Raw genomic sequence first — 13,231 nt, 5'->3', positions numbered from 1 at the left:
TCATCTGGTAGACTGTGGCCCCCCAGCTACCGCTGTTGCAGTGGTCCGTTCTATTCTGTTGTGGGGTGTCATTAGTGCTATTCACTAAATATTTTTGGTTCTCCCTTCCCCTCTTCTGGGCATATGGTAAGTTTGCACTTCCTGGACACTTTGTGATTTAGGTGGGACCATGTGACTGGTTCTGGCCAATGAATTACAACATGTGTCATATCCAGGCTGGAATATTTAATTACTGAAGCAGAACCCTCCAAGTTGAGCTATTGCTAATCCAAACCCTCCAAGCCCTTTCCACTTCAGTCCAAGCCCAGCCCTCAACCCCACTGCTTGAGGAGGAGAGAAGGTCATTGCTCTGAATCTTCAGGTCTTAGAATTGGAAGAGGCCTTTGCTTTAATGAGGACTCCAAGCTGCTGAGCCTGTAGAGGTTACCTAGGGCAATCCCTCCATCTACAGATGGGGGAAACTGAGGCTTGGAGTGGGGAAGGTCATGGATGGAGTCTGTGGCTAAGCCAGACCAAAACCATGCCTTCCCCCACTAGCCATGGCTCTGACCAGTGCCATTCAGCTGCTCATGTCCCCGGCCATGCAGCTCACCCTCCCTGCGGCTTTGCCTCTGGCCAGGAAGGACTTGAGATCTCTATTTGTGAGTCTAGGTCAGAAGAATTTGGGTCTCAGATGATCAGGGTTCTTGACTTTGGTCTGGTTGGGCAACTTGAGAAGGCTAGGATCTCTCTCTGGGCCTCAGTTGCCTGAATATAAAGACAGGAATTTAACTAGGTTATTGTCCCCAAACTAAGGTCCCTTGTTACATTTGAGGTCCCTTGTCCATCAACAACTACCTGAGGTTTGTGAAGATGGAAATGGGAACCTGATCAAGAATTTCTGTCAATATATCAAATGGCCTCAGAAAAATAGTACATTTATCTGTAATAACTGCTATACCTGCTCAATGAGATGCCCAAATTCTTTGCTTTGGGCTGCGATTAAGCCATTTCCATAAGAAGTTGCCTGCTGTGTGGGTTTACAGGGAATCAGCACGCACATTGGACACTGACTCTGTGCTAAGCACTTCCCTACGTTAACACATTTAATCCTCATTACAACCCTGTGTGCTGGTCAGTACTGTCCCCAGTTCACAGTAAGGAAACTGAGGCTCAGAGAGGTGAAAGGACTTGCTTTGGTTTACTCAGCTGTAGTAGGTAAAGCTGGGATTTGAATCCAGTTCTGTCAGGTTGAAAAGCCCATGTTGTCTCTGCTACACCAGAATTTCTGCTTACTGGAAGGTATATAGATGTTTGATTGTCAAAAAAATCTAACAGTTGATTATTATCATCCAGCTTACCACTGACAAGCATGGGGCTCAAGGGAGGAAGTCCTCAGTAGTGGAGGCAGGAGCTCCTGGGAGGGAGGTCTCCTTCTAAATCCCCTCCAAGTTAGCCTATCCCACCCCACCTAAACCATGGTTCCAGGGTGTTTATGCTGCACAAAAGCAGTTGCTTGACGGCGGCAGCTGACAGGTCTCCTGCCCCAAGTTCCAACTCCAAAGGCCCAAGAGCCTCTGGGGGAGGGGGCTGCAGCTGCTGGTCCAGACACCAGTCACTGGTCCCAGTCCACTGTCCTCCATATGGCAGCGAGGCTCTCATTTGCTCACTCTGACCTCTCACCCCTCAATGTGAACCCCTCTGCTCCCCAGGTCCCCTGCCAGCCCCAGTGTTCTCTCTATCCCCAACCCCCTTCCCTCTTCACTAGCACCCCCATCCTCAGGGAACCTCCCACATCACCATTACTCACTGCCTACTGGGGCTTATTCATTACCCTGGAAGCTCTTGGTTTCTGCTAACTGACCCTGCTTCTCCTGAGCCCAAAGAGCTGCCACTACCCCACCACAGCCAGTCCCACAGCCCTTCTCCACCCTAGATGTGAAGCAGGGACAAGCTGGTTGCCGTATTACACACACACAATCATCCCCCAAGCTAGAAACAAGGCTTGAAGATGAAGCCCAAAGGTGGCTCCCAGCTCTTCTGTCTGACTCCTGGGCCCTATCATCCTTATCCTGAGCACACACACACACACACACAAACACACACACACATGCACACACACACAGTCTTACTAGACATACCCAGAAATACAAACACAGGCACATTACACACTGAGTGTTGCAGACACAGGTTAACACATAGACAGCCAGATGCACAGAGATACTCTCAGATGCCTGCCTATCTGATGGAGATGAGCTGCTGCCCAGCAGAGCTGCCTCTGGAGACTTCTCATTGCCTGGGAGTGAGGGTTGGAGGGGACGTGCTTTGGTGGTGAGATGAGCAGGAAACCTCAGTGAGGTGACAGGGAAATATGAGTCCAGCCCTCATGCCCTCCTGCCTGATGGCCTGATGGTGCCCTCCCATTTGAAACGGGTCTCCATGCCTGTAACAGGCAAGCACTCACAGTTCTCACTGGAGACTCAGTTGCACCAGCTATGAAATGGGAGTTTGGTCTAGCTGGTCTCTGCAGGCCCTGTAGACTCTGGCTTCGGACACAGCTGAGGGGGCCCAATGACACAGGGCTCTGCGGCAATCTCTGCAGAGATCACATTGTGCTCATTAGACCTTCCTCTGCATCCATCCAGCAAAAGTGCTCCCTTCTAGTATTCCCTGGTGTTCTCAGATCTGCCCACCAGCCTCCTCAGACCACAGCTTCCAGCAGGGGTCCTATCTGTGGCCAGAGCTGGATCTCCAGCCTCAGTCTGGGCCTCTGCTCTCAAGCCAACTCACTCAGCTGCCTGCAGCTAGCAGGAGGGGAAGAGGGAGTGAACTTTAGACTGGCTGAAGTGGGAACTGGCCCTCCTGTCCCTCCTCTTTCCAAGGCTTTGATATGAGCTCCGCTTTCCCCTCCAGCCTAAGTCCTATCTCCCCCAAGGGACCTCAGCATTTTGTGCACAACCACCCAACCCTCTCTGCCCTCTTAGCTCCTTGGCCCCTCATCTTCAATGCCCAATTCCTCCAATGCACCTCAGCCACCCTCCCCCTGCCACACCTGGGACCCATCACTCTTACCATCACTCTCAACCTCTCCACCTGTGAGAAACTCAGACAGCCCACTCTCGACTCTAACCTCATTGCACCACAATTCAACAACCACCTGTACAGCACCTACTATGTGCTGAACACTGTTCTAAGCCTTTATATATATATATATAACTCATTTAAACCTGAAAAAAACCCTATCAGGTAGATGCTATTAACCATCCCCATTTTACAGAGGCCCAGAGGGGTAAAATTACTTGCCTAAGGCAGCGGTGGGATTCAAACCTAGGCTATGTGTATCCTAAATCTGTGCTCTTCATCACAACTCCACATGGCTTCTTGCTGTAACTATTCTCTGACCTCATGAAATCCATGGAACTCTCTACATTTCCCCCATCAGCCTCTTGCCTCCGCTTCTTTCTGCATCCACCAGAGAATCCACACTGCCTAACTTCAGCTACTCTCTTGCAACACCCTTAACTTGTCCCTTTGCCTTTCTGCCAAAGCTGCCCAGCAAAGCCTCAATCTTGCACCCATTCAGCTTTCTGCTTCCTCCAAGTCAATGCCCAAATTGCTAAGCCTAGTAGGCAAAACCACCCGGGCATCGGGGCCCTGTGCATCCATGTCTCTGGCATCACTGGGGCCCTCAAGGCTCCCCAGAGACCTCTCTCTTCCTAGTCAGGGCTCGCCATCTCTCACAGTGACGGCACCTCCTCCTGAACACACTCACGCGCCTCCTGACATAAGACAAAACCTTCCTTCAACCACACAACTGCCTCAGTTGATACTCTCTTCCCTTCTTGAAAGAGCTGTCTACACTCCGCACTTCATCTCCTTCTCAAGAGTCAATCCACTCCAGTCTGGTGTCTGCCTCATCACGCTACCGATTCTTTTCTCATTAAGGCCACCAGCTGCCTCCGGTTGCTGAGTTCATTGAACACTGTTCAGTCCTTAGCTCACTGGATCTCTCCACAGCCTCGGCCCTGGGGAATCCTCCCTCCTGGAAACACTCTCTTCCTCTTGGAAACAGGCATCTTAATCTTCATCTTTCCCCACAAAGTCCAGACTGCCAAGCCAGAAACCTGGGATTCATCCTTCGCTCCTCCCTCTCCCTCAGGCCTCCCTCCACTCTTCCAATCCATCACCAAGTCCTGAAGATTCTTGCCTCGAAGTATCTCTAGAATTCATCCCTTCCTCTCTAGTCCTACTGCTAGCCACCCCCCTGCCCCCTCGCCCCATCCCCCCCGCCTCCAGTGCTCCAGGCCATCTCTCCCTCCTGGTTAAAAACTCTCCTTTGTTCTCTATTGCTGATGTTCCATCCTGGCTTGCTTCAGGTGGCCCTCTTGTTTTTTGCTCTAGTTGAGCTGAACTCAGCAAGTGTGGTCCAATGAACATGCTGCTCCCTGTGCCTGAACTGGAGTCCCTGGGTGATGCAAACCGTTAATGCACTTGGCTGCTAACTGAAAGGCTGGAGGTTCAAGTTCACCCAGAGGTGCCTCGGAAGAAAGGCCTGGTGATCTACTTCCAAAAAATCAGCCACTGAAAACTCTATTGGTGCACAGTTCTACTCTGGCACACATGGGGTTGCCGTGAGTCAGAATTGACGGCAACTGGTTATTTGGTGCTTGAACCATGTGTCTACTTTATCTTCACCTGGCTAACTCCAGCTCAACTTTCAGGTTGTAGCTGAGGCACAATTTCCTTCAGGAAGCCTTCCTTAACTTCCCAAATCAGGGTCCCAACCTCCCAACTCTCTACCAGCACTGTGACTCCCTGTGTCCAGGTCTGCATCTCCTGAAGTCTTCCTTAAGGACCAGGATTATGTCCACCTTATTTATAGCTGTATCCTCAATGGAGTGCCTGACTCCCCCCAGATGCTCACTGAATATCATTAAATAAATGGTGGGGGGAAGGGAGCCCTGGTGGCACAGTGGTTAAGAGCTTGGCTGCTGCTAACCAAAAGGTCAGCAGTTCTAATCCACCAGCCGCTCCTTGGAAACGCTATGGGGCAGTTTTACTCTGTCCTATAGGGTTGCTATGATTCTAAATCAACTGGACAGCAGCGGTTTTTTGGTGGGGGGAGGAATTAATCAGAGGGGCTGGTGTCTGTCTCCTGCCTTCCTGGCTTTACGTCTGTTCCTTGGCTGCTCTGAGGCCACTTCTTTCTAATTCCCTCTTCACTTTGGACCTTGGGGAGGGTGTGGCAGGTGGCACGCCCATCTGTGGCAGGAGAGGGTGGTGACTAGAGGTGGACTCTAAGGATTCTTACTGAGTCAAAGAGGGGCAGGGATTAGAGAAGAGGGAGCCCAAGGCAGCCACTCAGGTTGTGTTTCCTCTTCCCCTATTTCCTCTCTGTTTTTCTCTTTGGTTACTGAGAACTCTGTCTCAAGGCTACAGGACCCTGACCCCTTGTCTTGGCACTACTCTCTTCCCCATTGAGTTCAGAGCTGGGCTAAGCACTCTCTCCTCCATTCCTTAACGCATCCCCTTCTCGCTCTCTTCCCCTTCCTTTCCCTCTAACCTACCCCCGCCCCCCGCCCCAACGACTCCTGTAGCTTCCACTTGCCTGAGCCGGTCGGGTTGACACTTGCCTGCCGGTCCTGACCCGGCTGACACCTCTGAGCACCCTGGGCTAGCCGGAGGGAAAGATTCTGCGAGAGCAGAGCAGCCAGGGAAGCGCCCGAAGGCCAGACCCCCTCAGCTGTCCGCCAACTTCGAGGATGCAGAGGGGTGGGGAGGTGGGCTGCGGCAGGCAGGGTAGTCCTCCTTGCACCCGGGCCTGGCTCCTGGGCGGGGTCGGTGGGCTGAGCCGCTTGGAGATCCCGGATCAGGCCGAGGGGTTGGGGCAGCCATTCGGGGCTCCCTCCCCCTGCACCAAGGGCGGGGAGGTTGGGGGCTGCGGTGCCTGCTATGCGCGCGGCGGGGAGACAAGCAGACCTGCTTCGGCTCCCTCTGAGTGGCCCCCACGGCTGCCCCCGCCCCTCGCGGCTGCTGCGGGCGGGGGCGACGGGCCGGAGCCTGGGGAGAGCCTGTTCGGAGCCGCCCCCCAACGCCGCCCCTGCCTCTCTCTCGGCGTCTCTGGCAGACCCTCGGCTCCCCTTTAGCCAAGAGGAGCGACGTTCTCACTAAGTATCCTCCCAGCTCCAGCTCCGCATCGCCCTTCTCCCCTTCTCCCCTTCTCCCCTCTAGGTTTCCCGCTCGCAAGCACCCTTGCATATAACTCCTCGCCTGCCCACACAGTCTCCAGTCTGGAATTGGAGGAGTCCGGATCGATTCGTTGTAACTCACTCATCGCAAGGGGTATAGGTCGGGCTAGTTCTACCTTCAGCCTCAAGGGATTCCTTACTTCCCTGGAGGTGGAGCTGGGGGGCGGGGACCAAGGAGATTTCTCAAGGAATGAGGTTTGTTTTCAGCACCCCGTCCTCAACCTCCATCAATCCTACACCCTAGAAGGAGACGTGGCAGGAAATCCCTCATAGGGAATAGGCTCTATCTCATGGTGGGATTTTAAAAGCGTGTTGGGGGTGAGGGATGGGGAAGGAGTGGTGGGCAGAAGGTTGGACTGTGTTAGAGAGAGGACTGGGGTCAGATTCCGAAGTGGTGACTCTCCAGACCTTGGAGGAGTTCAGTTGGAAGAGCATCTCTAATCTCCCCATTCGTTCACTCATTCATTCATAAACCCTCTGATCTGAACTGTGGGCCAGGCCCTTCATCCTGACAGTGGCCCTGTAGGAAGGTGCTACAATCATCCCCGATTTGCAGATGAGGAAACTGAGGCTCAAGGTCCCACAGCTTCTTGCCCTAGCCCCTGGGGGTTAGAACCAGGATGTGAATCTTCAGTTTCAGCCTCTTCTTCAGTCCTCCTCCAGGCTGGCCCAGCAGGGATGTGACTTTAAGGAGGCTGCCTGGAACTAGCTCTCTCCACTTTTGATTCACTGCTGGGTTCTCAGCACCCAACCCAGGCCAGGCACAGCTACAGTCCAGGTGTCACAGCAGGGCTGTTGATTGATTTCATTTATGGAACAGGCCACTGGAAGAGCTGGGTCCCTGCTCTCATCACCCTCTGATGCTGAAATATATATCAGAGGGTTCTGGAGTTGCCCAGAAATCAGAGAGCATTTCTCCCGAACACGACCTTTCACTGTGGGACTTGGTGAGTCCTTTTACCTGCAGGGACTCAGCTTTTTCATCTGAACAATGAAATGGTCTCTTCCACTTTTGGTTTGGTTTTCCAACATCCACGGGGTGCCTGGCCCTGTGTCCCACATTTGAGGGGGGAAATCGATGACAGCCACTTAGAGTGATTTGTGCCGTGATGGACAGAAGCCCTGGGGCTGTGGGAGCAGTGAAGTCAGGGGAGGCATCCCTACATCATCTACAGTGATCCTTGAAGAATGAGACTATTCTAACTTGTCTTCTGCTTATCAACCAAGGTAGAGGCCACATGGAGTAGATCTCTCTGTAGCCGTCAACCACCTCTGCTCTACCTTGAGGTGCAGGTGTATGAGGAATGGGGTGGGGAGAGGAGCAATGTTTACTACACACCCACACACATCTTGGCCAGGTCCTCCTCTGCCCCATACTCTGATGAGACCTTGAAGTGACTCTCCAGAGAAAGTCTAGGGAAGTGTTTTTCCATTAAATTTATGCCACTAATATTTATTGAGCACCTACCATGTGCTGTGCCCTGTGCTAGGGACTGGAGAAGAGCTAACACAGAGTAGGTGTTTAATAACTGTTTTGCGAAAAAGTAGACTCCATACCTCTATGCCTGGAGGGTGTCAAGAGAACAGGAGACACAGGCTGCCAAAGCAGACGAAGAGAGCATTGCGGTTAAGGGCATTCCTGGAACTGGGCCTTTAAAAATGGGGAATTTTGATAGAGAGGAGCAGCGTGGGCCCTCCGGGAGAACACAGCAAAGGCTTGGAGGTGAGAACATGTTTAGACTGTTCAGGGAGCAGGGAGAGGATAGAGGAGAAGAGGGGGGGCTGGAGGTTTTGGGGGAGCTCGGTCACAAAAAGCCTCGCATAGTGGAGTTAAACACCACGAGTCTCAGGGTAGGGCTCAGCTCAGGAGTTACCTCCTTCTGGAAGCCTCCCTGACTCCAGGCCACACAGGTGCGTCATCTGGGCTCCTGTGCTGTCTGTCCCCTGTCATAGCAGTGGTCATTTTGTTTGTGACTTCTCCTCTGTGAATCTCTCTCCTCTGGGGACCCGGAACCCCTCAAGGACATGCCCCATCATGTTCACTGCTGCTCAGGGTCTGTCCCCGAGGAATTGCTAGGGAGTTTTTGATATTCTGGAAAGAATCTGGTCCAGCCCTCTATCTGGTGAGTTCTAGAGACCCAGTGCCAAGGGGGCTAAGGGGCTCAGTCAGGGCCCCTGTCTGTGGTCTTTGTGGGTTTGTGGTCCACTTCTGTAGCCAAGATGAAGCAAGGGACCAGGGCATACCTGGTTTTCGTCAGGGCCCAGGGCCCCAATTCCAGAGAAACAATTCAGTAGATCAAAAAGGGAAGGAAGCTGAGCTGCAGTCCAGAGAGGAAAAACAGGCGAAGAGCCTGAAACAAGGGAGCCCTGTGGGGCCTCCTGGGACACCCATGTCAGGCCCTGCCCAGTGCCACATGGACTCCACTTAGAAGAGTCTTGGCTGCGTTTGGCTTTTCCAGGGCTTGGTTCACTTCTGGTTTGGATCTTCTAACTGGAGGGCTCTGAAGTGGGATGGCAGGTGGGGTGGGAGGGCGGGGCAGGGGGCAATGGCCCAGCCCCTCAGCTGTCTTCAGCCCTCCTCAGTGCTCCGGCCCCCTGGCTTCAGCTTCTCCAGTGTCCTGCTCACGGTGGATAGGCTGCTGCGGGTTCCTGGGGGAGAGACCAGGGAAAGGGGCTGACAGAGTAGACAGATCCCCATGGAGTTGTTGGGGTCAGAGGGAGTAGGGTGGGGGTGCTGGCAACCCCAGGGCAGAGCGGGGATAGAATGGGGAGAGAGGGCCATCCCAGTATAAAGAGACTCAGATGGTCAAAATGGCCCTTCAAGAGGGGAAGCAGCATATTGTGGGGCTTAGAGGCAGGACCCTGGAGCTGACTGCCTGGGTTTCAGTTCTGGCCCTACCACTTCCTAGCTGTGTGATTTGGGGCATTTTCCTTAATCTCCCTGTGCCTCAGTTGCTCCATCTACAAAATGGGGCTAATTCTAGTATTTCATCATATGGTTGTTGAGATTTAAATGAGCTGATATCCGTGAAGTGCTTAGAACAGTGTCTGGAATGGGACCTCTTGCTGAGTATTAGGCATCCTGCCACTGGTGGCAGAGACTGTGGGCTGAGGTCACCTTTGAGAAACTCATGCCCTGGAATTTTCCAGGATGTGGGGATGGGGCATCAAGAAGCTATCCAGTTTCAGGTACCAGCTCTGAGACTCAAATTCCACAATGGAAGAGGTTAGTGGGAAAATAAACCAGTATATGGGACCTAGGGGAGGGGAGGAGGCAGTGAGGTGCCCTCTGCCCTAGAGCCCATGTGTTGCAAAACAGAGAAGTCCCATGGACCAACAAGAGGAAATCAGCTCAGCTTTTGGCAAGAAGGCTTTGATTAAACACATGGAAGAACTACCCAACTATGTTGACTCCCTGAGGTTGAGGAAGCCCTTTCTGCATCCCCTCAAGTCTTTTCCCTCAGTACCACAGTGCTGCTCAGCCAGAGAGGGAAAATGAAGGATGGACTCCGGAATTTCTGGAACTTACCCTCCTTATTGCCATTGGTGCTGGATCCTCCCTCCCCACGGTCTGGCCCTGGATGAGGGTGGGTTCTCAGGCTCCCTGCAGGATAAGCCCACCCCAAGTCCCCTGGTTACCAAGTCATTCCCAAATCAAGCCCAAGAGAAGTCCTTCCTCCTGTCTAATCTCCATCCCTGATGCTGTCTTTGCTCCACTGGATTCCGTTAGGTTCTCCCACATGATCTAGGCTGATTATTTGGGGGGTAGGGTGAAGAAACGGACTCCTAAAGGAGAATATGGCAGGATTTTCAAGGAGGTAGGGGCCCTGGGGAGAACTTGGGGATATGTAAAACCCCACAGATTGATGGGGATGGAAGTCTATGTGGGGAACTGAGATAAAGTGGGGAGCTATACAAGTGTTGTGTGGTCATAGGGGACACAGATGTTCTACATGGGGGTCCAGGGATGAAGAGGGTTATCTGAAGATCTTGGGGGCTTGGAGGGAGATGGAGACTCTCTCAAGGGAGAGGCGAGCTCTAGGTGCTCTGAGCTCCTTCAGGCACCTATGAGGCAGGCAGCAGGCTAGAGTCTGCTGCACTGTAGTCATGGCAATGCCTGCAGAACACACACACACACAGAGAGAAACTCCAGCACACACAACCAGGGGAAATCATACACATGGGCTTGGCTCGGCTGCACAGTGCGTCACAGAGATACACACAAAGGGTCTTGCCCAGTTCTTGGCAGAGGGTCTTCTGAGGGTGGGGAGAAGACTCACCTATCGTAGGCAGGTTGCGGTCCAGGTTGAACCGAGCCTTCAGGAAGGGGTAGGCAAAGAGGAGGAGCCCTGAGAAGAGAGACACGGAGGGGTTCTGTGATGAGGGGCCTGGTCAGTGTGAGGAACAGGAGGCTATGGGTGGGATGTGAGCCTGGGGGTGGTTTGGGTGTGCATGGGAAGAGCACGAGTGTGCAGGGTTGGGTCTGTGAGTGTGTAAATGCGGGCCTATGAGTGTGTGGTGCAGCTCCCCGTGCACCCCCGTGCCTTAGAGGGGCTGCCCAGGGCCTTCTGTCCCTGGTCTCAACACCCAGTCCCAGGAAGAGGGGGGGTGCAGTGCTGATATGGGGAGGAGGCCCCAGGCTCCTGGTCTACCCTGCCCAGGTGGAAGAGCAGGTTGACTTCCTTTCCCTCTCAGCGGGCTGGCAATGGGCACAGCTGACACCACCACCACCAAGTCTCCCCTGCCCCACCCTCCTTTGGGCCCCCAGGGCAGGACTGCAGTTAGGCTGGGGGCTCCTCAGCATGCTCCTCCCCACCCAGATCTGGGGAGGGGGTGGCAGAAGAGTGGGTCCTGTCCTGCCCACTCCCATTTGTACTCCAGACCCAAGTGCCTGTGGCCCTTGGCTGGAATTCTCAGAGACAGATTCCCAGAGCCCTCTCAGCCTGGAGCCTCTGGTTTTGCTTTTGGCCCGGTGTGGTAGGGTGGGGTGAGGAATGGAAGTCAGCATCACTGTGGAGATATCAGTGGGACTGGTCTAGACAGACAGATGGACAGATGGCTGGCCAGACTAATCTGCTGCTGAGACAAACAGGGAAAGAAAAAAAAAAAAACCCTCTGTCTGAGCTGGATTCCATCTTGGCCCAGAGGGTCCCACTGGGGGATTCTATCCTCTTTTACCTGACCCCCGTGACCTCCATCCCAAACAGGCTTGTGAATCTTACCACAGACCCAAGAACCTGGGACTTCGGGGCTGAGATGCCAGAGGGGGAGCATCCAGAGAGGAGTGTGACATCCAGCTCCTTCCTCCATAGTCCCTCACTCAGCAGCCCATGGCAAGGAACTTCACCCTAACCTTCCTCTCCCTCCCCGTGCCCCTAACGGCTGCCTCACTCACACCTCTACCTCCCATTTCCCCCAACTCAATGGCTGGTGACCCAGCTGTTCTCCGTTTCTTGTTCACCTAGTCATGCCCCTGTCCCCCTCCAGCCTCTCCTCTTCCCTAGCCCAGCCCAGCCCAGCACTCGCTCACCCAGACCAGCTGCACCAATGAAGACACCACCCATGGCAGCTGCAGCTTTGGACACAGAGACGCCGATGATGATGCTGCCGGCCACCAGGCCGAGGGCCACACAGGCCAGCTGCAGGCAGCGGAAGTCTTTGCTGCTGCTGGGGATGTCCATGCAGGCTTGCCCAGGGCACTGCCTCCAGCTAGTGGGGGCTCTCCCCAGACAAGTCTTGGAGGTCTCTGTCCTCTTGGATGTCCCTTTGTTGGAGCTTCACCTTCAGGGTGGGAGTTTCTGGGCAGTAAGATTCTGGACTGGTAACCCTTGGATTTATCTGAAACCCTGTCCCACAGCTCTCCTAGGGGCCCCCCAGCCCCACCTTGACCTGGGTCTCTGCCAGATCACCCCCAGCCTACTCTTCCTCTCCTAAAGGCCTCTGAAGCTGGAGGTCACTCTTGGGGCTCCTGCCTAGCCACATTTCTACCTTGGCTCCCAGAATTCTGGGGAGCTGGGCCTGCCCCACAGGGTCCTCCTGTCAGTCTCTTCCCAGGAGAGCTCAGGCCAAGCTTCCACTGCCCAGGACATCCTGTCTCTGCTCCCTAGAGTCTGCTCAGTTGCCAGTAAGCATTGGCCAATTAAAGTTTAAAGTGTTGGTGGGGGCGGCGGCGGGGGTGTGTGTGTTGGTCCCGGGCACAAAGTTCCTCAGAGATGTAGGCAGCAGGGAGGTGCTGAGTTATTTATGAGGTTGCAATGTGAGCTACTGCCTGGGTCCCAGAGGCCCGCTGGGGCAGCCAGCCCAGGTTCCACTGTTGGTTCCTGAGGGGCAGGATGAGTCAGTGGCTTCAAATGGGGTCCAGATGCCAGGGTGTGAGGAGACTCTCTGGTCACATGCTCCAGATCCATTCTGCTGTGTTCTGACACCTGGCCTGGAGGTACACCTGGGGCCTGTGCTTAGGGACTTGGAGATCAAGACATGAGACATAGACAATGCTCAAGAAACAGGAACAGACTGGGACAGAAAGAGGAAACAGTCCACTCTACCCCTGCTCATACCTCTCCCTGTCCCCCTCCCCAATTGTACCATCTTGTTAACCTCTGGGCCCCCAAGCAGGGCTGAGGGTCCTAGTTTGAGACTTGACCTCAGGGGACCTAGTCCTTCTCAGGTGGGCTTGGTACCTGTTCCCCTTTTAGCTGCCAGTGGGCTGAGATCCCAGCTTTTCCCACCCCACCCCACCCTGATCCCTGGCTAGGGACTGACTGACGGGGAAGTGCAGTGGTGGTGGTGAGCGTGGGGCGGGAGGAAAACATGTACTGGGAAGGGTTGGGAAGGGGAATTGGCAGGGTGGGCGTCATGAGGCCGGGAGCAGGAAACTCTAACCCAGCCTATCTGACCTACTTGCAGGATGCAGGAGCGGTAACCCAACCCAGACAGCCCTGAGCCCTGTCCCCACCCCTGGTTCCAGTGTTGATCATTAGTTGCATTCTCTAGCCCTTCATGGA

The 13,231-nt window shown here is 54.1% G+C and overlaps 1 protein-coding gene across 1 annotated transcript; it reads right to left on the bottom strand.

Moving 5' to 3' along the window:
• Positions 1-8,796: 8,796 nt before the first annotated feature.
• KNCN (kinocilin) lies at positions 8,797-11,908 on the bottom strand. The gene is made up of 3 exons (XM_004371781.1): positions 11,758-11,908; positions 9,757-9,831; positions 8,797-8,876 (listed from the first exon to the last, which is right to left on the bottom strand). The coding sequence occupies exons 1-3, from the start codon at positions 11,906-11,908 to the stop codon at positions 8,797-8,799; spliced, it is 306 nt and encodes a 101-aa protein (XP_004371838.1).
• Between the last annotated feature and the right edge of the window lie 1,323 nt (positions 11,909-13,231).

The sequence above is a fragment of the Trichechus manatus genome, unplaced genomic scaffold (assembly GCF_000243295.1).
Source record: "Trichechus manatus latirostris isolate Lorelei unplaced genomic scaffold, TriManLat1.0 scaffold00015, whole genome shotgun sequence".
NCBI lineage: Eukaryota > Metazoa > Chordata > Mammalia > Sirenia > Trichechidae > Trichechus > Trichechus manatus.
The sequence above is the reverse complement of the archived record's forward strand: the minus strand, read 5'-3'. Positions and strand labels throughout refer to the sequence as shown.